Below are 26,744 nucleotides of genomic sequence, written 5' to 3'. Positions count from 1 at the left end.
CGGCGCGGTGGCGCAAGTGGTTAAGTCCTCGCCTTGCACGCCCGGGATCCCATATGGGCGCCGGTTCTAATCCCGGCAGCCCCGCTTCCCTTCCAGCTCCCTGCCTGTGGCCTAGGAAAGCAGTCGAGGACGGCCCAAAGCTTTGGGACCCTGCACCCGCGTGGGAGACCCGGAAGAGGCTCCTGGCTTCGGATGGGCATAGTATCGGCCCGTTGCGCTCACTTGGGGAGTGAATCATCGGAGGAAGATCTTCCTCTCTGTCTCTCCTCTCTGTATATCCGCCTTTCCAATAAAAAATAACAAAAATAAATCTTTAAAAAAAAATAAATAAAAAGCAATAAAGTTGCAGGAGAGGATAGAACGTAGACCAGCAAGCGGCAGCAGCTAAGGAACACCATACAGGAAGTCGCTGGAGCGTACCGGAAACCATCTCTCAAAACCACAGCTCCCGCCCTGCCCGGGCGCAGTCACGTGGCGGAGGTGGCCGCGCCCCCAGTTCCCAGCGGCCCGCGCGCGCCGCCGCCAGCCCCGCCCCTTCCGCCTTCTCCGGGCGGGTGGGCCGTGGCCATGGCGGCCGAACCTCCTTCGCTGGAGGAGCGGCGACGGCTGCAGGCGGAGCTGAGCGAGTTCGTGGAGAGCTGCTGGCGGACGCTGGACGAGGTCACGGCGTCGCTGGGCTGGAGCCTGGAGCAGCTGGACGCGGCGGAGGTGCAGAGAAAGGGGCAGGCGCGCTCCGAGTCCACCGGGCGGGCAGCGGCGAGGGCCCCGGGAGGGCATGGAGGGCACCGGGAGGGTCGGGAGGGCATGGCGGGCAGCGGCGAGGGCCCCGGGAAGGTCGGGAGGGCATGGCGGGCAGCGGCGAGGGCCCCGGGAGGGCATGGAGGGCCCCGGGAAGGTCGGGAGGGCATGGCGGGCAGCGGCCGGGCGCACCGGGCCGGGACCCCGCGGACGCCCGTTTACTTGGTCCTACAGCCGGACAACCCTGGGAGGAAGGCGCTGTGGCCACTCCTGTCCAGGGCTCCTGCCGGCACATGGCAGGGTCACCCTGGGAGGAAGGCGCTGTGGCCACTCCTGACAGAGCGGGGCTGTCCGGGACTCCTGCTGGTAACTGGCAGCAGTGGGCTGCACGCGGCATCCTGGCTTCTGCTCCGGGGGCACTTGACTTTATAAGGGAGCGAGGCCAAGTTAAACATCTGGTCAAGTGACACCCGCAGTTCCTGGGTGCTGAACCCACGTTTCTGCTCGCATGCGGTTTCCTCCACCGTTCCTGTCCTCAGAAGCCACTGTGTGGTGTCGGGGAGGAAGAGACAGCCACCCTCGGTTATCTGTGAGGCGGTGGGTGTGTTTTTTTTTTTTTTTTAAGATTTAATTTATTTTTATTGGGAAGTTGGATATTCAGAGAGGAGGAGAGAGAGAGAGAGAGGAAGATCCCCCATGTGCTGGTTCACTCCCCAAGCAGCCCCAATCACCAGAGCTGAACCAATGTAAGGCTAGGAGCCAGGAGCGTCTTCTGGGTTTCCGACGTGGTGCAGGGTCCCAAGGCTTTGGGTTGTCCTTGACTGCTTCTCCAGGCACAAGCAGGGAGCTGGTGGGAAATGGGGCCTCCTGGACTAGAACCAGCACCCGTATGGGATCCCGGGCATGCAAGGCAAGGACTTTAGTCGTTAGACCACCGTGCCAGGCCAGTGGGTGTCGCTTCCAAGACACCCTGGCAGATACCGGATTCTGTGCAAGTTCAGTTCCTGTTACAGAATGATGTAGTATTTGCAAATAACCTATGACCATCTTCCCTGCACTTTATCTCTATTTTACTTGTGCCTAACACAGTGTAAATGCTGTTTGGCTGTTCCACTCTTGTTATTCAGGAAGTAATTTAGGGCAGAAATAAACTCTAAACTGCCAAGGGAAGAAACAGGCAAATACAACTGCAACACCAACAACACAAAAGAGAATCTAGAGACAAAGGGATGCCAACATGAGTGAAGTATCACGTGTAGGTGGAAGGAGCGTGGTGATCAGGTCCTTGGCAGGCCTGGGCACAGCGGTAGGACCCGCATCCTGCAGGTCCTTGGCAGGCCTGGGCACAGCGGCAGGACCTGCATCCTGCAGGTCCTTGGCAGGCCTGGGCACAGCGGCGGGACCCGCATCCCACAGGTCCTTGGCAGGCCTGGGCACAGCGGCGGGACCCGCATCCCACAGGTCCTTGGCAGGCCTGGGCACAGGGGCGGGACCCGCATCCCACAGGTCCTTGGCAGGCCTGGGCACAGCGGCGGGACCCGCATCCCACAGGTCCTTGGCAGGCCTGGGCACAGCGGTAGGACCCGCATCCTGCAGGTCCTTGGCAGGCCTGGGCACAGCGGCGGGACCCGCATCCCACAGGTCCTTGGCAGGCCTGGGCACAGCGGCGGGACCCGCATCCCACAGGTCCTTGGCAGGCCTGGGCACAGGGGCGGGACCCGCATCCCACAGGTCCTTGGCAGGCCTGGGCACAGCGGCGGGACCCGCATCCTGCAGGTCCTTGGCAGGCCTGGGCACAGCGGCGGGACCCGCATCCCACAGGTCCTTGGCAGGCCTGGGTGAAGGGCAGGACCTTTGGCAGGCTGTTAGGGAGTCTGGATCTTTTTATTTTTATTTTGAAGACTGATGTATTTCTTTGAAAGGCAGAGTGAAAGGGAGAGACAAAGAAATATTTTATCTGTTGGCTAACCTGGTAGCCGCAGTGGCCGGGTCTGCTCAGGCCAAAACCAGGGGCCAGAAACTTTATTGTGATCTTCACTTGGTAGCAGGGTTGTGCTGCTTTCCCAGCCCTGTGCAGCAAGGAGCTAGATTGGAAGCAGAGCAGTGAGGCCTTGAGCCAGTGCTACAGTGTGGGGTACCAGCATCAGGCCACCACTCACCTGGGGCACAAAACTTCTAGATTTCTCTTTTAAAAATGAGGCCAATAGAGGAGTGATATGTCACAGTCACATCTGTCCTTTAATGCAGTGATAACTGCCTGTGCTTACTGTTTGTAAGGACCTGGTTCCAGCTTCCTGCCCTGCAGACACTGGGAGGCAATGGGGAGGCCTCCATGGCAGGGGAGGCGGGCAATGTGTCCCCTTTTCCTGCCTCTCTGACTCCAGTTCAGCCAGAGCGTGGACTTGTGTGTAACAACTTAATATAATATATTAATAATTTAGTTTCCAGGATCACTTCATAAGGTCCTGCTGAGTGTGTCTGGTGGGTGAGGGCAGACAGGTTACCTGCTTGGTCCAGCAAGTGGCAGAGCCGAGGCTGACACGAGTCCCAGCGTGGAGAGTGGGCTGGGTGGCAGCAAGACAGGAAGCAGGTAGTGTGAGCACGAGCGGGTAGTGGGTGCCGCTGGTGTGCTGCAGCTGGGCACTGAGCTCTGGGGCAGGGCCCTGTGGCCAGACCGTGGCAGGGACTTCCAGGGTATCTAGGAATAAAATGGCAGGACGGGTGATTGAGTGCATTTGAGTGGAGAAAGAACAGGTGTTTTGTTTGGTTTTTGGCTTAAACAAGTGGGACCTGTGAGTTAAGTAGGAAAACAGAGAGGACCAGGTTTCAGGTTTATAGGAGACTATGAATGTAACAAATTCATTTTTTGCTTGTGCTGACTTGTGTCTTTAAAGTACTCAGAAGAGCAAGTTGTGAAGATGTAGGTTTTGGGAGTCATCTGCAGAGTGAGGTCTTGTACAAGTGTGGATAGAAGAGTAATCGGTCACTGGGCACACATGGAACCCCGACCTTCAGGGGCCCAGTGGAACCAGTGTGGGTGGGCACTGCAGGTGACCTTCCGTAAAGACTGAGTTGTTCTGTAGCTTCGGTGGGTGAGCTGCTAACCGGCTTCAGGAGCGATGAGGAATCACTGGGCAAATGCATGGCCTTGTGGGGCACCAGCCGTCCGGGGCTACAGAGGACGAATGCATGGCCTTGTGGGGCACCGGTGAGGGTGGGGAGGGTGGAGGAATGGGGCAAAGTGGATGAGACAACTGCCTCCAATCTCATTGTTTCTTTCTGTATCTGGGGAAAGTAGAGAGAGAAGGGGAGAGGGTCGCTCCCAGCCCTCTGTGGGTAACTCCCAGTACCCAGGAAAGGAGCACAGCCACCCAGTGTCATCCCAGCATCCCCAATGTGGAGCATGTTCCTAGGATACTGCCTAAGTGGTTTTGATTCTTCTGAAATGCTGTTGATTTCATTGCTCCAAGGTTAAGGAAATCCTTCCAGGGTCCATTGGCTTACGTTGTCCAGCTTAGGGTCTCGACTTGCTGAAGTATTTGTCCAGGAGACTATCCAATTTGGCCTGTCCTCCATGGTGCTAGATGTCCTCTGCAGGCCTCCTTGAACTGGTTGTTATGTCTCCCCTGAGCATGGTCAGAGCACAGGTGCTGTGATTTGCACTATGGTTGGAGTTCTGAGTCCAGTGATCCAGTTGGGGGAGTCCCCAAAGACACTTGGCCAGAGGTGACCCCAGACCTGACTCCTATGTGTTTCAGCCAGTTTGGGGTCTGGCTCACTCTGTTGCCCACATAGATCACACTTGTGACTATAGTCGCATGGTCAGTTCTGTCCCCAGCCCAATGTCATGGGCAAACCAGCGGATGCTGCGTGCCATCCTAACCCTGCCCTCCACACACTTGACCCTCGTGCACACCAGTGAGAACTGCAGCCTAGTCCCAGGGACCTCCAATAGTCCCTACGAGGCCCACCTCCAACCCAGTTTCCTGTGCATGCTGGTATGTGCAGCAGACTGGTCCAATCTGTCCTGCATCCCATTCAACTTTTACACATCGTTGGGCATTGGCTCAATCCAACTGACCCCACTATTCAACCCACGCTCATGCTTGTGTCGCCAGGTCTGACCCAGCCCTGGTTCTCCTGCTCACTAGTAGGAGCTGCAGCCCACAGTTTCCCTGTTGGGTCCACTCCCAGCCCTGAATCTTGCACTTTCCAGGCACAGGACTTGCCCCTAATCTCAGCACTTGCCAGCTGATGCTGCAGCAAAGCCCAGCCAGCCTGCACTTAACTGTGGCTCATGCATGCACCAGTGGGTGTGGTCGCTTAGGCCCAGCCTGGCTCTCCCCCAACCCAGCTCCCATGCAGACCAGTGGGTGCTGTAGCCCTGCCCAGCCTGGGTTGCAGCCCTGCCCGACTGGGTCCCGGTTGTCATGTTCAGCAGCAGGAGCCACTGGCCACTGCTCCCACAGCTCCTCTGCTGGGTTCACCCTCCATCTCTGTAGCCCAGGAGAGGGCGGAGGTCTCAGCAAGATGGAGGAATGGGGCAGTTTTTCTAAAACACTTGAACATACCTGAGTTGAGGGACACCTGAGGAGAAGATGCCATGTCACACCCCAATCAAGCAATAACGTTTGTTGGTACAATTATGTTGCGAATATTTTGAAAATTTTGTATTTTATAGGATGAAATTGTGATATGTCCTTATGATTCAAATCATCGCATGCCAAAATCCTCGTTAGCAAAACATGTGGAATCGTGCAGACTGAGGAAGCTGGGCTACACCAAGGAAGAAGAGGTAGTGTGTGTTCATGTGCTGTACATGCGTGCCGTGCCGTCTGTGCATGAGGAAATGGCAGCATTTGGAAGGTGTCTTCCGATATGCCTTCAGTAGCTTCAGTGACCCTTATTCAAAACAGAGGTTATAGGAAAGGATGACAGTTTTCTAATGTCATAGTTCCAAAAGTGTGTAAGTTGTACTAATCTTAACGTAAGCCATTTTTGAAATTTGAGAGCACTAACTTTTTTTTTTTTTTTACTATTAGGAAGAAATGTATAATCCTGGTTTTTTCTATGAGAATGTAAAAGTACCTTCAATTACTTTGAGTAAGTATTAGTCATTGTCCTTTTCTGAATGATAATGAATTTCCTAAGCATTGTAAGGACATGGAGGACACTGAGAACTTGAGAAGAGTTGAGGCTCCATGTTCACTGGGCCTAGGTCATGCCCTCTGGTACTCAGGCAACCCTCAGTGTGGTGGGACAGTCGCCTCAGACTAGAGGTATGTCTGAAGACACGGCGGATGGAGGTCAGGTCTTGGGCTCCTGGGTTAGTCAGTAACAGCCCTGTCACTTTCAGAGTTGGTTGCCTAAGTTTCTTTATAAAATGGGGATGATGAGAGAATTACTTCGTGAGGATTAAATAATGATGTTTGGAGTTGGGCGTGGCTCTCGGCCGAAGCAGAAGCCATGTTAGCTGTTATTAGTCCAGAGTGTGTAACCGCTGCGGCAGGGCGGCCTGCCTGGCGCTTGGTTGGTCAGTTGGAGGTATGGTCACTTAGGCTCTGGACAGACGTGAAGGCGTTCTGTGTCCAGGTGACACAGGCAGCTCTGTGAACTGGTGAATCAGGTAACTGTGGACTCGCGGTTTCTGACGCGCTTACGCGTTACCTCTTTATCTGGCAGATAAGGACTCACAATTCCACGTCATTAAACAGGCTAGAGCTGCAGCGGGGAAGGATGGCGAGTGCAACCAAAGTAAGTAACCTCGTAGTGGAACTAACTCGGTGAATTAAGTAAGTTTTCTTCCGTGAGCACCTGCTGCAGATTGCTTGAGACAAACCAATGCTGAAAGCCTACCTGGGGAAGGTGAAGTTTTACCTTTAGACCTGAGGCCAACCCACTGTTCCCGTTTCATTTGTTGAGTATGTCTTGCTCAGATGTGGCTCATGTGGGCACCGTCTTAGCTGCAGATTGATATTTTGGAATTACCTAATGAGTGAATTTCTTTTCTAGTGAATACTTGCCCCAAGCTTTGCTCCTGAAGGTGCTGGTGGGTTGTCACAGTGGACATGTAGGCCAGACAGGCCTCTGCGTCCGTGCTGGGATCCCCTCCCCCACAAGAGCAGACACAGCTTTACCCAGGAGCCCAGCAGGTTTGGCATCTGTGGCTATGCTGGGATCTCCTCTCCCACAAGAGCAGGCTGTAGTGAGGGTTGGTTTTTTTCTAGTGTGCAGGTTCAGATGCCTGGCCTTGATTTCCCCGGGGTGCCCAGGCTCAGAGGAAGGCTGCTTGCCCTGAGTCGGGGCTCCTGGATCGCTGGCTAAAGCACACTTGTTCTGCTGCCTGCTGGAGAGGCCAGCCTCAGTGCCTGTGAGCCAGGGGCCAGCCTCAGTGCCTGTGAGCCAGGGGCCAGCTTCAGTGCCTGTGAGCCAGGGGCCAGCCTCAGAGCCTGTGAGCCAGGGGCCAGCCTCAGTGCCTGTGAGCCAGGGGCCAGCTTCAGTGCCTGTGAGCCAGGGGCCAGCCTCAGAGCCTGTGAGCCAGGGGCCAGGTTTCTTTGGGAAGATGTTGGGCTTTAGTGGTGTTCCTAGAGGTTGCTGAGCCGTGAGCAGCCAAGCCTGTTACTGCTTCTGCCATTGCCCCGTTTAGTTAATGAACCAGTGCAAAAATAGAAGTTTAGGGTTTTGAAAGAGTGAACATTTGAGGCTTAAGTGGTGCGGTTGATTGGCTGAGTTCATGTCAGAGATGGGAGAGGCCGCGGGGATCCAGTCAGGGTCCATGTGCTTTCTGCAGACAAGGGAACCTGTGACAGACTGAATCAGGTCTGCTCCGCGCGTTGCCAGGCTCTTCACAACGTCAGGTTTTAATGGTTCTTCTGCAAAGCTCTTGTGTATTTCATTTCTCTTTCACAACAATGCTGGCTGCACAGTGTCTTTCCCTTGTTTGGTGAGAAGCAGGCACAGGGGCAGTAGCTCTCTTCTGCTGCGTGAGAGCAAAGCTGGATCCGGACCAAGTTCTGAGGTGTGGCACACTGCCTCACCAAGCAGCTCTCCTAGGTCAGGGGTCTGCAAATCCGTGCACATGCTCAGATGTGCTCGTTTTTGTTATTCATTCCATAGAAGAATATCACAAACTTCCCACGCATGCCTTCTCGTGTCACTGCTGTTCCTGCATCAGTTCATCGTGGGGAAGTAAGCCTTGGAGGCGTGACAGCCTCGTGCCTGTTTCTGCTTTCTTCCCGGGGACAGGGTCCCTGCTGGCCACCTAGCCCATGCTCAGGCATTGGGAGACCAACACATGGTGACGCAGAGGACGGCTTCCCGTGTCTTGGAAAATACTCCCAGCTGTCCTCAGGCTGTGCGCAGTTTGAGACCACTCTTCAGATTCTGCGTGGAGTTCTGGAGCTGCTCAGCACCAGGATTTTTGTGATCTGCTTTTACTTTGACATTTTAAAATTTCTCTGTTGGTGTGTTGAAGGAAGAAGAATGTCTCACACGAGCAGTTTTATGTTTTCTGATCTAATATTTGTGATGCATTAAAATGTCAGTTTTTTGACAGGGCTGTATTTATGTTTGAATTTTGTCAGGGCCCAGGCCTAGCTTGAGTATAGACCCCTGAGTCATCGACTCTATGAAAGTTTGAACAATCATTGGATCTTGTTTATTTTCAGATATGCTTTGGTTAATTTTATAGCCAAGATGTTAATTGCAGACACAATCACTTACGTTCATTTTCTGTTTCGTGCTTTGTCTTTTTCCTGTAATGTTAAATACACGAGTTGCTGTGCTCCAACTTCATGCATTGTGCTTGATGCACGTCCATGACTTTAAGTCCAGTGTGCTGTGCAGGAACCTTCTGGAACCAGGATTCAGTAACTTCAGACCCAGTCTGTTCCTGCTACTTAGAATTTTATTTCAGTGGGCCTCAGTTTGTTTCTAATGTTATGGAATTGTCTGAATTCTTTTACAAAATCTGAATTTGTGTTTTTGAGACTACTGTTTAATATTCTTTGTTTTACTCGAAAATGTCCCGAGATGGCAGAAGGGACAAACAGGCTGAGAGAGTGTTATTCTAAAAAGCAGGTTAGATTTCCGGTTTGGCAGGTGAGTAGAGGGGCTTCCACAGCTGTGCGGAGCATACATGGTGGCCCAGGACTGGGCCCGTGTGTTTGAAGATAGTTAAATGGTCAGACTTGAGCTCTTATTGTTGCCATTGTTTTTAAAACTGCCAAAGATCAGGGAGTTGGGGGGCTGGGGATGGCTAATGGCAGCATACCGAAACGTGTGAAGAGTTACGTTTTATAGGAATGTGCGCTTATGGAAGTATTTCTCCATCTTTCTCTTTTTGTCAGAAATATCTGTGTTCTGAATGATTTGAATGCAGTTTGTTGTTTAACTTTTCCTGTACTTTTTCTTTTTCAGTAATTGGGGTGAGTATAAAGAGGAATTAGGAACCTGAATGTACTCCTTATTTAAAGATATGCAGTATCCTTTTTGCAAATGATATCCTTTTAAAAGTGTCACTCACATTTCTAACCTTTAGTTCAATAGCTGTTGCAATATTGTGGTCCTGATTTGGAGTTTTGGTTGAATTTGAAGGAATTTAAGTGTCAGTCTGAAGATATCCTGGAGAAATTTAAAATGAAATGCCACAATTGTTTAAGAAGAAATTGTATTTCTTTGTTTAAAAATGACAGGCAGAGTTCATGTGGAGCTTGTTTGTAAATCGTCACTGATTTCTAGTGTTCAAAGGAGGTAGGCTTACGAAAGCTAACTTCTGATCATTCTGCTATGAAGTTACATGTTTTAACCCCTGGCTGCATGGAGGGGCTGTTCCACTTCCTGCCAGAATTTGAGTCAAAAATTGCCTGGAGAGGGAACCCTTCTTCCCCATGAATCCCTGATTAGGACGAGTGGCCTGTGTCTTGTTCCCCGTAGCTGTTAAAGCATGGCTTCCAGTCCACTGTCGCTGTCCCCTGGACGTGGACGCTGACGGCAAGTCGTCTCTCGCGGTTGTAGTGCCTAGCTCAGCAAGCTCTCATTGGAGCCCGGGTGCCCCTTCACCCGGAAGCAGTTAGAGGCTGTCGAATGTGGGGACCTGGAACGAGCTGTGACGGATGCAGCGCTGCTCTGCCATCAACCAGGAGACACTGAGACGAGTCCTTTGTAGCTCATGTTCTCTGCTTGCGCTAGTGAGGCCTGAAGTCTAGAAAGAGAATTGTTTTAAATTGTTTTATTTACAGTTGTAATCATTTTTATTTGAGAAAATTTGAGTCCCAAACAAATTTTCTTCAATGTTTAATACATCATACCAAGGTATTGTATTTACTTTTTTTCATTAATGAACAGATTTAGAAAGTTCTGTGACTGTTGGGAGGGGGTGGGGCAGTGCGATTCAGGGTCTTCAGTTAAGTTGGTTACACCAGTACACTTCCTCCTCGAGAAATTAGATTCAGTTCTCATTTGTGCTGTGTTTCCGGTCTGAGGAAGTGTGGCAGATTTGCTGCCCAGTCGGCTTCTGGCCCTTACTTCTAAGTCGTTATACAGTTACTTTGAATATGAACTTGAAGCTTGATACTTTATGCAAAAAAAACTTTTTTTCAAAAACAAATTTTTTTATAATTTATTTTCAGAGACTATAATGTGTTATCTGTTAAGGTTTTTTTTCAGCATCTCTGGGGAAACAAGCACAGAAAGAAAGACTTTCGTGATACAGATAGCCCGTGAGAAATGCTTACCCAAGATTCTCTTCGGTAGTTCTGCCTGTGTAGCAAGCATCTCTAGTATGTCCTGACTCTGGATTTAGCATTCAGGAGAGTCAGCGTTGATCAGAGATTGATGTCTTATGTATTCAGCGATTACTATGGGAAGAAGTCGTTGGTATTAATATGACATTATTTTGGCGCATGTTCAGTAAACGGTAGATGCTAAATCCAGGTGTTTCATGTATTGTTTAGTCTTGTGGTTTTATCTTTACTTTAGGAATCTATTCTTCAGCGCCTGTTGAAGTTCCTCTGAACCACAAACGGTCTGTTTGTGATCTGACCCAAGCCGATCGCCTTGCCCTCTACGACTTCGTGGTTGAAGAGACCAAGAAGCAGCGCTCCGATTCCCAGACCATCGACAACGACACTGATCTCTTCGTGGACTTGGCCGCCAAGGTCAATCAAGGTCTGAGGAACGTTCCAGGCTTACGTTGCTTCTTACGGCAGTGGGGAGGGGTTAGAGATGTCAGTCTACAGGCCATTCCCTAACTGGTAGTACCCAGTTCTGGGCTAGACCAGAGGCAGCACCTGGCTCTCTCCCTGGGTGGCAGGGATCCGAGTTTGGGCCCTCGCCCACTGTTTTCCCAGCTGCCTTAGTGGGAGGTTGAGTTGGAAGTGGAGCAAATGGAACTTGAGCCTGCGCTCTGATGCTGCACGCTAGATCCTGTGCATTCAGATGGCTTTCCAGACCAGTTGTAGTTGGAATAGGATGAATCTGTATCATCAGATAGCAATCTGTATGTCTCTCTGTGTGTGTGTAAGATTTTTTCGTGATTTTGTTTGAATAGCAGAGTTAAAGGCGACAGTCTTCCATCCACTGGTTCACTCCCCAGATGGCTGCAATGAGCAGAGCGGAGCTGAGCTGAAGCCAGGAGCTTTCTCGTGGGGGTGCGGGGGTTAAGGGCTTGAACCATCTTCCACGCTTTCCCAGGCCACAAGCAGGGTGCTGCATCAGAAACAAAGCAGCCAGGATCTGGACCAGTGTCCTTATGCGTTGCTGAGACTTAGGCTTGTATGCTGTGGCACTGGCCCCACATAAGATGGGAATATTGAGTGTATGTTCTTTGTGAGGGCTGTTACTTGCAACTATGCTTTATTCATCTGTGTACCTCGGCAGTCAATGTCCAACTGACTGCCAGAGGAAGGAATGACTTGGCCCATATCTAAATATACCCACGTCTGTATGTACACACAGGGACTGTAGAAGCTTTTATGTATTTCTGTGCTGCTTTGAAACATGTTGAAATACCACTGTGCTCTTCTTAACCTGCTAAGTCGTAAGAATTTATAACTTCAAAGGATTAATGTTAATTTCTTCTCTCTTTAGAGAATAGTCGAAAAAGTCCAAAATCTTACCTTGAAATCCTGGCAGAAGTGAGAGACTACAAAAGGAGGCGTCAGTCCTACAGAGCCAAGAATGTCCACATAACTAAGAAATCGTACACTGAGGTACGCTGGGCTCCATCTGTTTCTCTTTTTCTTTTTAAAGATGTATTGATTTTTATTGGGAAGGCAGATGTACAGAGAGGAGGAGAGACAAAGAGAAAGATTTTGCATGCACTGGTTTACTGCCCATGTGGCTGCAATGGCTGGAGCTGAGCTGACCCAAAGCCAGGAGCCAGGAGCTTCTTCAGGTCCAAGGCTTTGGGCCGTCCTCCACTGCTTTCCCAGGCCACAAGCAGGGAGCTGGATGGGAAGTGGAGCAGCTGGGACACAAATCAGTGCCTGCAACGGATCCTGGTGCGTGCAAGGTGAGGATTTAGCTACTAGGCTATCGCTCTGGGCCACTGTGAACATTTTTGAAGACTTCATCATATACATGGGTTAGAAACTTGCACCACGATGAACTCATCTTGTCATTCCATTGTCAGTGAACATTTCTGAAGTGAGGAACGCTTACGCCTTCATTCCCCGTCCTCAGCGGCCAGCAGGTGCGCCCTAGGCCTGTTGGTCCCACATTCTTTGCCTGTCTTCTCCGCTCCCTCATTGGTGATTTTCAAAGTAGACTCCAAGTATCTTTCATCTGTCTCTACTTATGTGTACAAATCTTTTGATGATTCATCATATCATAGTGGTTTTTTTCAACATTTTATCTGTTTCTCCCTTCTTTGATGTTTTATATGTTTTGTCCTGGGTTAGGACATATTTCAATAAAACGTTGATGACATGCTATGATTACTGTGCATAGCACACAAATGTGGATACCTAAGATTAATGGCGCATAGATCCACCCCCAACTTAATAGTTGAACAAGTAAAACAGATATTCAAAGTATGAATTGTGTTTAAGTATTAAAATAATGATCAGATCACATGTATGGGAGGAGAGAATGATTCTTTTTTCAGACAGACTTGGTCTGAGCTTCTAGAGAAGGTGACGGTGGAAGGCCAAGGAGAAGCGGGGAGGCTAACGCAGGCTCTGCTCACCGACCTTGCTCAGCAGCTTGTGCTGGGCGGCCTGTGCGGGGCCACACCGACAGCCTGTGCGGGGCCGGCGGACAGCCACAGAGAGCCCTCTGGTGGGGCTGCCCCCGGAAGGGCGGACCTCGGCGTTGAGTGCAGGCGTATGACTCACGTCACTGCTAGCTGAGACATGGCCTAGTTTAAATTTTCCACAGAAAGAGTGGGGGCAGGAGAGTGGTACATCAGGATTTTCTAGATGGAAACCAGCAGCCGTTCTTAAGGGAAGCAGAAGTGTAGTTAGCCCTCAGTACCAGGGAGGGATTGATTGCAAGATGCATGCTGAGATCATAAGGGGGCGGAATATTTCTGTGTTGCTTATACTACCTAGTACAGTGGAAGTGCTGTGTAAATAGTAATTATGCTGTATGGGTTAGAAGGCGGTGACAAGAAACGTGTGTGCAGTTGTTCAGCACAGACACATTTTAGGGGAGTGCGCTGAGTATCTTCAGTCTGTGGCCAGTGGAACTCCTGGAGGCAGGAGTGGCAGGGATGGGAGCTCCTGCACAGGAGTTCTGTGAGAGGAAGCCAGTTCCCACTCTGTGGTGAGGTGTGTGGTGTGGTGTGGTGTGGTGTGGTGTGGTGTGGTGTGGTATGGTGTGGTGTGGTGTGATGTGTGATGTGGTGTGGTGTGGTATGGTGTGGTGTGTGGTGTGGTGTGGTGAGATGTGTGGTGTGGTATGGTATGGTGAGATGTGTGGTATGGTGTGGTGAGGTGAGGGGAGCTGCCTCATGAGAGGAGGCCTGCTCCCACTGTGAGTTATGATGTGATGTGATATGTGGTGTGGTGTGGTGTGGTGTGGTGAGATGTGGTGAGATGTGTGGTGTGCTGGGTGTGGTGAAGTGTGATGAGGTGTGTGTGGTGTGGTGCGGTGAGGTATGGTATGGTATGGTGTGTGGTGTGTTGTGCTGTGAAGTGAGGTGTGTGTGCGTTTGGTGTGGTGTGGTGTGGTGAGGTCCTGAGGAGCTGTCCCTGAGAAGGAGGCCTACTCCTGTGTGGTGTGATGTGGTGTGGTATGGTATGGTGCGGTGTGTTAAGGTGAGGTGTGGTGAGGTGTGGTGTGGTGAGGTGTGGTGAGGTGAGGTGAGGTGTGGTGAGGTGAGGTGTGGTGAAGTGTGGTGTGGTGAGTTGAGGTGAGGTGTGGTATGGTGAGGTGAGGTGAGGTGTGGTGCGGTGCGGTGAGGTGAGGTGTGGTGAGGTGTGGTGAGGTGAGGTGTGGTGAGGTGAGGTGTGGTGTGGTGAGGTGAGGTGAGGTGTGGTGTGGTGAGGTGAGGTGTGGTATGGTGAGGTGAGGTGAGGTGAGGTGAGGTGTGGTGCGGTGAGGTGAGGTGTGGTGAGGTGAAGTGAGGTGAGGTGTGGTGTGGTGTGGTGAGGTGTGGTGTGGTGAGGTGCGGTGAGGTGAGGTGTGGTGAGGTGTGGTGTGGTGAGGTGAGGTGAGGTGAGGTGTGGTGAGGTGAGGTGTGGTGCGGTGCAGTGAGGTGAGGTGTGGTGTGGTGTGGTGAGGTGAGGTGAGGTGAGGTGAGGTGTGGTGTGGTGAGGTGAGGTGAGGTGTGGTGAGGTGAGGTGAGGTGAGGTGAGGTGAGGTGAGGTGAGGTGTGGTGTGGTGAGGTGAGGTGTGGTGTGGTGAGGTGAGGTGAGGTGTGGTGAGGTGAGGTGTGGTGTGGTGAGGTGAGGTGAGGTGAGGTGTGGTGCGGTGCGGTGAGGTGTGGTGAGGTGTGGTGTGGTGAGGTGAGGTGTGGTGAGGTGTGGTGTGGTGAGGTGAGGTGAGGTGAGGTGAGGTGTGGTGAGGTGAGGTGAGGTGAGGTGTGGTGCGGTGTGGTGCGGTGCAGTGCGGTGCGGTAGGTTCTGGGGCCCTGTGAGAGGAGGCCGGCTCCCAGGGTGTGGTGTGGTTGGGTCATGGAGGGTGGTGAAAGCTCTTTCATGGTGTTTGAACCTTTTCCCCTTGCCTGCTGGGAACTGTGAACAGCTTGTTTAACGGATGTGGAAATGCATTGAGTCCTGAATCTTCCTCTTTGTTTTTTTTTTTTTTTTTTTTTTAATCTTTTGGATACACAAAGTAATAATGTTTATTGTTGAGGAACAGAGTGTGCCAGGAAAGGAAACAGAGGACCCTACTTCTTCTGAGCCTGGAACCCGAGAACAATCCCTTTTTTTCTTTTCTTTCTTTCCTTTTTTTTTTTTTTTTTTTAATTGGAAAGGCAGATATACAGGCAGGGAGAGGGAGATGAAGATCTGTCTGTTGATTCACTCCCCAAGCAGCTGCAACTGCCAGAGCTGTGCCGATCTGAAGCCAGGAGCCTGTTCCAGATCTCCCACACGGGCACAGGGTCCCAAGGCTTTGGGCCGTCCTCAACTGCTTTCCCAGGCTACAAGCAGGAAGCTGGGTGGGAAAGTGGGGCCACTGGGATTAGAACCAGTGCTCTTATGAGATCCCAGCATGTGCAAGACGAGGACTTTAGCTGCTAGGCTACCGCACTGAGCCGCATGGGGCCTGAGCAGTCACTTTCTAAGAATATCCCATCAGGGGACCTGACACAGTAGCCTAGAGGCCAAATCCTCACCCTGCACACTCTGGGATTCTGCATCGGCTCCAGTTTGGCCCTCAACTGCCCAGAGCCTTGGGACCCTGTACCCACATGGGAGACCCGAAAGCTCCTGGTTCCTGGCTTCAAATTGGCTCAGCTGCAGCCATTGTGGTCACTTGGGAAGCAAATCAGCAGATAGAAGATCTTTTTTTTTTTTTTTAAAGATTTATTTGTTTTTGTTACAAAGTCAGATATACAGAAAGGAGGAGAGACAGAGAGGAAGATCTTGCGTCTGATGATTCACTCCCCAAGTGGCCACAATGGCTGGAGCTGAGCCAATCCGAAGCTGGGTCTCCACATGGGTGCAGGATCCCAAAGCTTTGGGCCATCCTCTACTGCTTTCCCCGGCCACAAGCAAGGAGCTGGAGGGGAAGAGGAGCTGCCGGGATTAGAACCGGCCCCGATATGGGATCCTAGCACATTCAAGGCGAGGACTTCAGCCGCTAGGCCACTGCGCCAGGCCCGATGGAAAATCTTCTATGTCTCTCCTCCTTTCTGTGTATCTAACTTTCCAATAAAAATAATAAATCTTTTTTTAGAAAAATTTCATCAATCAGACATGAGGGAAACTTGAATTCTGTTTCCGTTTCGTCTCTGCCTCCCCGCTTGAAGGCACGGATAACTAAGAAAGGAGAAAAGCTTAGCTAGAATTACTTACACGGGATTGGTAGCTCACTGGGACATCCAGAAAATAACCATAATGGTTTGCACTTTGCTATCTTGACCTAATTTGGATTTTTTTGAGGAACTTGTTGTAAAAGTCTCTGTAGCCTGGAACTCAGCGCATGCCCAGGTCGTTCATGCAGCATTGTTCTACCTGTATGCGTGTCGTGTGCCCCAGGTCCATCGTGTGCTCTGCCAGTCCTGTTTACACACCTTGTCCCTGCTAGGATACATACAGCATGACTCCATCCCCCTCAGCAGTTAGAATGCATTTTATTGGAGTAGATACATATTTTTAAAGATTTATTTATTTTTATTGGAGAGTCAGATTTACAGAGAGGAGAGACAGATCTTGATCTTGCATTTGCTGGTTCATTCCCCAAGTAGCCACAGTGGCAGGAGCTGAGCTGATCTGAAGCTGGGAGCAGGAGCTTCTACAGGGCCTTCCCCATGGATGCAGGGTCCCGAGGCTTTGTGTCATCCTCCACTGCTTTCCCAGGCCACAAGCAGGGAGCTGGATAGGAAGTGGAGCAGCTGGGACATGAGCTGGCGCTCATATGGGATCCCGGTGGATGCAAAGCGAGAATCTAGCCACTAGGTTATCGTGCTGGGCTCGAGTAGGCACATTTCTTAACACAATCATTGTGCAGTTACCAGCCTAAGGTGCGGTGGTGAGAAAGAATTTTCATGTACCATCTATAATCAAGTTTGCATCTTTTTTTTTACTCTCCAAACTGCGCATGTCCCACAGTGCTCTGACTCATAGTTCTTAGTAAGTACATGGTTGATGGCTACCAGTGCTTTTCCCAGCTGGGCAGTCTGGTTTGGGGCCAGTTTCTTACCTGGAATTCGGCTTCCCCTCAGGTGATCCGGGACGTGATCAGCGTGCACATGGAAGAACTCGGTAACCACTGGAAAGAAGAGCAGGGCAAGGCCGAGGGCGGCGCCACCAGGTACATCCCAGCTCGGCTGTTGTCGCTGCATTTCTGGGACCTTCGAGATACTTACTGCGCACTGCTACCAGTGCTCAGAATCACGCACTCAGAGTGACCATATGGCTTTGCCTTTGGGACAACGCTGTCTGAAATAAGTGATCCAGTGTGAGAGCTTGGTGTTTCCCATGCTGTCCAAGGTGGAGGATCAGCCTGTGTGCCTGGATCCTGCCTGTCACTGGTGTGCTGGAGTAGCGACTGGCTGGTGTGTCTGTGTCTGTGTCTGTGTCTGTGCGTGTCGCCAGCTGGCCCACGTCCCCTTCTTTTCCAGGAAGGAAGAGCGGCGGTCAGCATCGGCAGATTCGCGACAGTCTGCTGGCAGCTACTTTGACACTGAGGGTTCCCGGAGAAGGGGTCGGAGTCGGAGCCCACACAAGAGAAAACGGAATAAAGAGAAAGACAAAAGCAGTGAGTCGAGAAGAAGGAAGGAGAGGTGAGTCTCACCCCCCTGGCGGAACAGGAAACAGCAGGGTCTGCTGCTGTAGCTGTGAGGAAATCACAGATTATAAGAATAAGGCAGGAAGAGATACTGATTAATGAAGATTTTTTTAAATTCCTGTTTACCTTTTTTTCTTTTGAAATTTAGAGTTCTGGAGAGACAGGGAGAGATGGACCACTCATCCCCCGATGCCTGCAATGGCCAGGCCAGAGCCAGGGCTTCTCCGGGTCTCCCCTGTGGGCACAGGGGCACCAACTCCTGGGCCATCCTCCCAGGAAGTCAGTAGGGAGCTGGGTCAGAAGTGGAACAGCTGACACAGGAACCATTGTGCATGTGGGATGCCAGTGGTACCTGCCATGCCTGCACTGGCATCTTTTAGTTAGTTGGTAAGATTTGTTTGAAAGGCTTTGCAGAGGGATTCGATCTGCTGGCTCGTTTTCTCAGTGTTCCTAGTCACCTAAACCGAGCCAGGACAAAGCCAAGAGCCTGGAGCTTCCCATGGGCGGTAGGGGCCACGTGCCCTTTCCTGGGCGATTAGTAAGACGTAGGATCCCAAGTGGAGCAGCCAGGACACCAAGCAGTGTCACAGGTGACGGCCTTTGCTGCTACGCCAAAATTCGAGCCCCAAGGTTTGTTATTTGTTTATTTCAAAGGCAGTTTGGACAGAGAGAAAATTTTTCATCTATTGGCTTACTACTCAAATTTCTGCAGCAATCAGAGCTGAGCCAGGATGAAGCCAGAGCCCAGACCTCCGTGGGATGGCTCATTCTCTGCTGCTTTTCTAGGTAGGCTGGCAGGACTTGAGCTGGCGCCCATACGGGATGCTGGTTTCAGGCAGCAGCTTGACGTGCTGTGCCCCTTGTGATAAAGAGTGTCTGATAAGATGCCCGTTGGTTGCTCATGTCAGATGACTGTAGCTCCAGTGACTGTTGGGTACACGTGATTGCATGTTGGGTTGCCTTTTTGTCACTGCTTTCTCAGTAAGACAAATGGAAGTGATCTGTGTAGTGTGCTGACTTTCTTGTAAACATTTATTTATTTATTTATTTGAAAGGCAGAACCGCCAAGGGAGAGAGATGGATGATTCCATCTGCCTTCTGTCTGCTTGCTCAGTCCCCAGCTGGCTGCAATGGCCAGGTCTGTGTCAAGCTGCCAGGCAAAAGCCAGGAACGTAGAACGCCATCCGCGACTCTGCTATGACTTGGGCCACCTGCTGCTGCTTTCGCAGGTGCCGTGGCGGTGGCACAGCTGGGCCTCAGACCAGTGTTGCTCATGTGGAGTGTTGGGGTCGCGGGTGGCTTAACCTGCCTGTGCCACAGCATCACCCCAGTGTTGGCTGTTAAAAAGATGCTTGCCAAACTCTCCTCTGCCCGTTTCTCTGATGGCAATTCCTTGGTTACAGGATATATAGGGTCAGAAGATCCAATTTAAACATCAGTTAACTTTTTCCCTTATTAGCAAGATTTGGATAGCTGGAGAGAGGTGACTTAATGCTAAGATAACTTTAAAACAGCTGAGGTCTGTTGCTGTGTTTCCAGAGCTTTCTGGAATCTCCCATAACGCAGGTGCACCAGGTCTGTTCCTCCTTGCCTAGCCTTCCTGTGCTGGTTCATGGAAGGACCCTCTTTTGGTTCAGCCAGAGTTGAAGGGATCATTGTCGCTTCTCAGTGCTTGCCATCTAGTCAGCCATGACTCCTGTCACTTGTGCCAGAGCAAGCCTCGCCTGCAGCCCCTGCCCTCTGTCCCTGTTGCTCATCTGGAAATGCTGGCGCTTTCCTCAAGCTAGGCTCATCTCTAAGCTAATCCCACAGGAATCCATTCCCGTCCTGAGAGCAGCTCACCAGCTTGGATGGAGGGCAGCTGCCTGCGTCTCCGTGTGTCTGCACAGGCCCTCCTGAGAGCAGCTCACCAGCTTGGACGGAGGGCGGCTGCCTGCTTCTCCGTGTGTCTGCACAGGCCCTCCTGAGAGCAGCTCACCAGCTTGGATGGAGGGCAGCTGCCTGCGTCTCCGTGTGTCTGCACAGGCCCTCCTGAGAGCAGCTCACCAGCTTGGATGGAGGGCAGCTGCCTGCTTCTCTGTATGTCTGCACAGGCCCTGAAGTGTACAGCTTGGGACCTGAGCATTTTCTGCCAGTTTCTCTTTGCTTGGCCACGTCACTGCTCTTAGTCCTGTGTTCGGCTGCGTGCTGACCTCGCTGCTCCTCAGAGGGCGCAGCTCAGTCATCCCCTGACCCTTCTTTCATGCAGCTGCAGCTGATTGTCTTCCATTTTGCCATGATTCCACCCAGGCACACGTGTATTTGGACTTTGTCCCCAGACGGCAGCTCCAGCGCGTGCCCTTAGCAGATGGCGGGCTTGCAGCTGAGCCCCGGCCCAGAGTGGCGGGGAGCCACCGCTTTGTGAAGCTTCTTGTTCTGCTTTGAGCATCATTTTGTTCACTGTGAACTGTTCAGTTTCATAGGCTTAAAATTAGCTGTGATATAGTTGTTCTCTTATAAAAGGGAAACCGTTGCCTGGTAATTCCCTGTAATTCATGTGATTTTTTTTTTAATGTATTCATTCTTAAATGTTTGTTACACAGGCAAGGGGGTTGCAGACCCATACAGGTCTCTGGGTGGGGATTGCAGAGGTGTTGCTCGTTGCTGTGCGAGCTGGTCGCCTGATGGGGAATGTCCTGAGTGGTCTGACTGTTCTGAGATGGCCTAGGCTTCTGCGGTCAGGTGTGACCACTTCCCGTACTTGCCGTCTGTCTGGTGTGTCGACAGCCTTAGATGCCTGGGGGAGAAAGCCTGGCCTGTGGTGCTGTCTGACCTGCTCTTTGTGTCTTTTGATGAGGCACTCGGGTCCTCTGTGGAACCAGAGAGGCTGGCTGTCCTGTCTTGGGTGTGCATCCCAGTATGTTGGTTTTCCTTTTGTGGAGTCAGCAGTGGGGCGGCCCAGTCCTATAGAGCGTGCTCTGAGGCCAAGGCAGGCGGCCGTGTGGTGTTGGCTGAGGTTGGGGGTCTGGTGCAGTGGACCCTTCGGGCCAGCTTATGAGAGTTCCTGCTGAGTTGGTCCTCAGTCCTGGCTCTTGTGTGCACAGTGGGTACTGCAGCCCAGCCTGTCCTCAATGCCAGCCCAACATGTAGCAGTGGGTGACGCTTTCTGGTTGGGGTGACCCCTGCAAACCCCAGCCGGGCCCAGGCCCAGACCTGGCCCCAGTGCATGCCAGCAGGTGCTGTGTCCCAGACTGCCCCCAGACCTGACCCATGAACTGGTAGCAAGTGCTGGTGGGTGCTGCAGCCTGGCCTGGCCAGCCTTGAAAACCCCTTCCACGTCCACTCTGGACCCAACCTTGCATGCACTCCGGGGTCCTCTGGCTTGGTTGGGGCAACCCCCAAGGACCCCAGTCTGGCCAGCACCAGATCTGGCCCCTTCAGACCCAAATAGAGTGCCGCTCCCCTGGCTTTGGCCTGGCCCAGTCTCTGGCTATTGAAGGTGTCGGAGAAGCTGAACCAGCACGTGAAGTTTGTCTCTGTGGCTTTGCCTTTGAAGTAGAAATAGAAATGTGAACATTGAGAGTCTAAGCCTGAGATCCTTTAGTGAAGTGAGCTTGGTGTTAGTGAAATCCTTGTCGGGAGAGGAGGGTCATCCTCTTGGGTGCCGACCCCTGGGGGTGCGATGACTTCCGGGGAGCTGAGAGAGGAGCCAGGGTAAGGACCCTGTCTGAATGCTGTGACTTAGTCATTTGAGATGCATTCTTTATTCATCCAGCATTCATACAGATTCAAAGTTAATTTTAAAAGGGAAATTTAAAACACTTTTTAACATTCATTTTGCTACTCCATATTTTAATTTTGCTCATTGATTTTAATTATTTGTTTTCTTTAATAAGTAATAATTTGGTTACTCTTTAAAAAATCACTCTTCAGCCTAGCAGTTCAGTGAGTTCCTGTTTCTGAGTTCCCAGCTGTGCCCTAGTGCAGACCCCGGAGGCTGCAGCAGAGCCCGCACTGGGGCTCCTGCCGGTCCTGGGAGACCTGGGGGCAGCTCCCGGCTCTGGCTGTGCCCTAGTGTGGACCCCGGAGGCTGCAGCAGAGCCCGCACTGGGGCTCCTGCCGGTCCTGGGAGACCTGGGGGAGCTCCCGGCTCTGGCTTTGACTCCGCCTGGTCCTGCCGTTGTAGGCCTTTGGGGAGAGAGCTAGCTGATAGGAGCTCTCTCTGCACATTCCATGTGTCCCTCAAATAATTTATTTTTAAAAGAAATCCTGGTCAGTTCTTTCTTGTTTTTACTACTGAGTTCCAAATGCATGTTTTAACATGTCCTAGTTTATATCTGATAAAAGTATATTACTGTTGAATTATTTTAAATTTGATGTTAAAATGTTCATCATTTATAATTGTTTTTTAATACTCCTTTCGTTTCAGGGATGGTGAGAGACACCATAGTCATAAAAGAAGGAAGCAGATGTGATGTGCGCGCGTGCGCTCGTGGCCGCCTGGGGAACGCCTGTGTGGTGGATTGGTGCTCACTGTTCTTCAGTAAATTCGTGTGCTTCAACTGACTTTGAAGATTTGCTGCCTGGTACTTACTTTGTTTATGTCTTTTTGGGCATTTATTTAAAGTATATAAATTATATGCTGTTACTTTTTTTTTAAATTTTAATTTTTGATGTTAACAAGAATAAAGGCCCCTGAGGACCACTGACCAGGGCAGTGAAGGTTGCAGTGCAGAGGAAGGTGGGTGGGACAGATGCTCTCCATTTTCCTTTATGGCCTGTGTCAGGGTGTTGGGGAGGGGCTGCTCCCAGCTGCCAGACTGCACCAGTGCCTGGCGGTGGGATGTTCACGTGATGTGGAGAATGCTCTGAGGGTATTGCGTGAGTGGTTTTGATGGTTCCAAGATGGTGTTGGTTTTGCTTCTGTGATGCTGAGAAAATCCTTCCAAGGTCCATTGGCTGACAGAGTGCACCCTAGCACATCCACTTACCCAGACACTTGCTGGAGAGTTGTCCAACCTGTTCTGTTCTCCATCGTGTGACATGGCACTCCACATCCTCTGCCAACCCCAATGAGCTGGCCATCATGTCCCCGTTATGCACCTGGGCATGCTGTCCACTGCATAGGCATCAGCAGTCAGGAGGGCCTAGTGCCAGTATGTGCATTCTAAAGTCAGACCACAAATTCTATGACTGCCTGTGGCCGGAGTTTTGAGTCCAATGGTCCGATTGGGGATTCTCCCAAGAAACCTCCTGGGGTGGCCCCAGATCTGACTCACAGGGTCTGGTTCAGTCCATCACCCATATCAGCTTGGACTAGTTCATGTGGCAGAGCGAGCTCAGCTGCAACACTGTTAGGTATATCTGAGAACCCAACTGGGATGTGGCACAGACTAGTCTGTCGCGTAGACTAGCACGCGCAGGAACAGGGCTGGGAGCAGGCTTGATAGGGGTTATCGGGGTCGCCCCAAGTAGGCTGCTGGTAGGTCTGTGGTATGCTGCGCTGGGCTGCAGTAAGCCTAGGTTTGCATGGGATGAGGGGCTGGGGACGGAACTGAGCAGGCAACCACGATCACCAGTGTGTGTGTAAGCTGAAGCCAGTGGGAACGCAGGCGAGCCGGCTGGGAGAACTGCCTGGCTGACCGTGCTGCCCGCTCCGGGAGGCGCTGCTGGCCCTGCTCCCCGGGAGGCCACGGACGCTGTGTGTCCTTCCCTCGTCCTGTGTCTCTCCAGTTGGCTGTCCCAGGCTGCGGATGCGGGATTCCCGAGTGTCCCGACGGCCTAGCGCATTGTTGAAGCCCCGGGGATCACGGGAATGCAGAATCCGTTACTCCGAGGCGGGGGCATGGCAGCCCACCTGCGGCAGGTGTCCTGGGCAGGGCGCCCTGGGGGAGCCAGCTGCTCTTAGGCCTCATGCTCAGTGGCTGAATGTGGACTGAACTATTTCAGTGGCCTCCCCACCCAGAGGCCTGGGCGCCGTGGATAAACCGGATTAACTTCCAGCTCCCGGCCTTGACTCTGGCCTGACTGCCACTGTGGTGGGCATTTGGGAAGTGAAGCATTGGTTGGGGAGCTTGCCCCTTCACACACACACACACACACACACACACACACAGAGCCATTTTTAGCTAGGGTTTCATGTTGGGTTCCCCTACCTTGACTATTTTTGAGCTAAACCCACCCCCTACTCTTTCTTGGTTCTTGTAAAGATTTATTTTAGGGCCCAGCATGGTAGCCTAGTGGCTAAATTCTTGCCTTGCATGTCCAAGATCCCACATGGGCAATGGTTTGTGTCCAGCTGCTCCACTTCCCTTCCAGCTCCCTGCTTATGGACTGGACAAGCAGTGGAGGATGGCACGCTGTCTTGGGACCCTGCACCTGCACGAGAGACCTGGAAGAAGCTCCTGGCTCCTGGCTTCGGATCGATGCAGCTCTGGCTGTTGTGACCACTTGGGGAGTCAATGAATGGATGGAAGATCTTCCGCTCTGTCTCTCCTCTTCTCCCTGTGTATCTGAATTTGCAGTAAAAATGAAGAAATCTTTAAAAAGATGGTGAATCAAGAAGAAATACCAGCATCAGTATGGAATTCCAGTTCGTGTCCTGGCGGCTGCACTGGCAGTCCAGCTCCTTGCTGACCTTCCTAGGGCAGCAGTGGAAAGGCCCAGATGCTTGAGTCCCTGCTGCATGTGGGGATGCAGACACATGCATCCTTCGCTCCCGCTTCCATTGCCCTAGCCCGGCTGCCGTGGCCACGGTGGGGTGGGCTGAAGATCTCCATCTCTCCCTTCCTCTGTTGCTCTACCTTTCAAGTAGATAAGTGAAAAACTGGAAACGAATCATTTGGATATTTGTGTGACAGAGTGACAGGGGAGAGGAGAGCGAGCATGAGAGAGGAAGATGTATTGCTCCCCACGCAGGCCCAGAGGCCATCTTCTATTCATCTGAAAATTACGCTGGGGACAGCTCCCAGTTACGGCCATGGCCGGGACGAAGGAGGGGCCAGGGTCGTGATGGCTGAAGCAAACTGGACAGTATAAATCCCGCTGTTTGCAAGGAATGTCTGCAGTTCCCGCCCTCCTCACTTCCTTAGCTGCTCAGACTCCAGCAGCTGAGTTGGAAAGGCTTCTGGCTCAACCGTCTCTCATTGACCGCCTTGCCTACCCGCTGTCTCGGCAGGTGCCTCCGAGGTGCTGCAGTAGCACCCAGCAACACTTCGCATGGGTCGCACTTCGTGTCTGTGGACTTGTGGAACGTGTCACCACTGGCCACATCCTGTGGGAATGTGTATTGTAAGAGCCTAACAGATGAGTTCTTAGTAAACAATTTGAACTTTAAAGTAAATCCCTGTAGTTGTGCTCAGGCCAACTCCACGTGCGCTGCAGTGGAGCAGGTCCTCCAGAGCCTGTGGCTCTTCCTGCTTGGACAGCTCGGACAGGGAAGCTCTGAGTGGCCGGAGCTGGGCCCCAGGGCAGTCCTGTCTCGCAGGACACTTGTCTTTAATGCCTACCTTGGCAGTCCAGCCTTTGCCGGCTCTTTGGTTTATGTGCCGCTCACCACTGCCACCCCGTGTCAGAAAGTTGAAAACACTCACAATAAATTCTGCAACCTTCCCAAAGCCACATGATTCCCTTTGGGCTTTCTGGGCTGTAATGGACACGTGAGTGTGTGTTCCACCTGAGGATATCAACTCCTTAAAAAGGTCAATATTGTTTGCTTTCAGTTTTAGAAAGTTGTAATGCTGACACAGAGAGATCTTTCCTCAAAATCTAAGAGGGCTGGCATTTGGCTTAGTGGTTATGATGCAGTTTAAGCTGCCACTCCCCAAGCCCGAGTGCAGGATTGCATCTCGGCTCCTGCTTCCCAGCGAAGACGGACGGCAGTGACCTGGTCCTTGGTACCTCTGTTTACTTTACAAAGAAATAATTATCAATTTTCTTATTTGAAAATCAAAGTTAGAGACAGAGAGAGAGACATAGAGACAGAGAGAGAGACAGAGGGATCTTCCATTTGCCAAAATGTCCAAGTGGCCACAATGTCTAGAGCTGTGCTGGGTGTGAATCCAGGATCCAGGAGCTTCCTCTGGGTCTCCCAGGTGGCTGCAGGGTCCCAAGCACCTGAGCCATCCTCCTCTGCTTTTCCAGATGTGTTGTCAGCTGGATTAGAAGCGGAGCAGCGGGGCACAAACAGGTACTCCTGTGGGAAGCTGGTGCCACAGGCAGCTTCTGTGAGCTTGTTGTGCCAGCCCCTCATTTCCCTACCGTGCTTGTCCCCACAACCATAACAACTCGTAGTGCAGACATCCATCTATGTTTTATACAAGTGAGAACAGGACTTATGTGGCAGTGGTAAACATACGTTCACACATGAATGCTGCCCACCATGCATGAATACAGCCATCCTGAGGGAGCCGGGGTGGGGCTTCGGTGAGACAGAGCTGCCTCCCGGCGGTCAGTGCTGCCGAGCCCTTCCCCCACGCCCAGCCTCCTGTGTGAGGCCGCGGGCCTCATCCAATGCAGGATGAACAAACGGCAGGTGTGTTCTGGGAAGGAAAGTGAGATTGGTCCTGCCCACACTTAGCCAGCTGCCCATTTGCCCACAGCGGAGCTGAGGGGAGGGACGTGATGGCCCGGGCTTGTAGCCCACCACACACCGGGAGATGTGGACTGCACTTCAGCTCCCGGCTTGGCCTGGCCCGCCTGACGGTGCAAGCGACAGGGGGAGTAGACGCTGCTCATCTCTGGCTGCCAGTTCTCTTGATGTCTCCTAATCTTCAGGTAAATAAATGAAAATGAATGAAACAGACCAAAATGGCAGAAGAGCTCATGTTTCTTTTGTTACCACTCCACTCTCCTATTCTATGGAAGTGTAGCATTTGTTTTTTTATTTTCTTATCTCTTGAGACTATTCCCCAGTGGATTGTTGCCCCCACCTACGAGACTCTTGCGTGTGCCCTGCCAACAAATGTGAGTTGCAAAAATGAGGTTTTTTTTTTCCAAGCCTTGTAGTTCCATATCTGCAAATTCTATTTACTCCCACAAGAGTCCTCTTCACCTTAGATTTCAAATAGTTTCTCTGAGAATCTGTTGGGATGAGAAACTGGCGCACCAGTCCACAATACACAGTGGCT

At 51.7% G+C, this 26,744-nt stretch overlaps 1 protein-coding gene across 3 annotated transcripts; it reads left to right on the top strand.

Moving 5' to 3' along the window:
- The first annotated feature begins 552 nt into the window (after nt 1-552).
- On the top strand, nt 553-26,744 carry SNRNP48 (small nuclear ribonucleoprotein U11/U12 subunit 48). Of its 3 annotated transcripts, none has more exons than XR_005884293.1 (10): nt 553-708; nt 5,420-5,533; nt 5,781-5,841; nt 6,421-6,492; nt 10,717-10,905; nt 11,827-11,948; nt 17,072-17,160; nt 17,471-17,632; nt 22,046-22,202; nt 26,615-26,744. XR_005884293.1 is itself a non-coding variant. In XM_040984014.1 (9 exons), the coding sequence occupies exons 1-9, from the start codon at nt 568-570 to the stop codon at nt 22,089-22,091; spliced, it is 996 nt and encodes a 331-aa protein (XP_040839948.1). In that variant the 5' UTR covers nt 553-567; the 3' UTR covers nt 22,092-23,705. The 3 variants fall into 3 exon arrangements, 1 of the variants encoding a protein (XP_040839948.1); XR_005884292.1 differs by lacking the exon at nt 26,615-26,744 and adding an exon at nt 23,935-23,971; XM_040984014.1 differs by lacking the exon at nt 26,615-26,744 and having other exon boundaries at nt 22,046-23,705.

The sequence above is a fragment of the Ochotona curzoniae genome, unplaced genomic scaffold (genome assembly GCF_017591425.1).
Source record: "Ochotona curzoniae isolate NIBS_2020 unplaced genomic scaffold, NIBS_Ocur_1.0 contig_4064, whole genome shotgun sequence".
Lineage (NCBI taxonomy): Eukaryota > Metazoa > Chordata > Mammalia > Lagomorpha > Ochotonidae > Ochotona > Ochotona curzoniae.
Note: the sequence above shows the minus strand (reverse complement) of the source record. Positions and strands in the feature narration are given on the sequence as shown.

Excerpts from the sequence above, each read along its gene's own strand:
- SNRNP48 (XM_040984014.1), top strand. The coding sequence starts at position 568 with ATGGCGGCCGAACCTCCTTCGCTGGAGGAGCGGCGACGGCTGCAGGCG. Across the intron at positions 10,906-11,826 it reads GGCCGCCAAGGTCAATCAAG|AGAATAGTCGAAAAAGTCCA; the intron begins GTCTGAGGAACG and ends TTCTCTCTTTAG. Across the intron at positions 17,161-17,470 it reads GCCGAGGGCGGCGCCACCAG|GAAGGAAGAGCGGCGGTCAG; the intron begins GTACATCCCAGC and ends CTTCTTTTCCAG.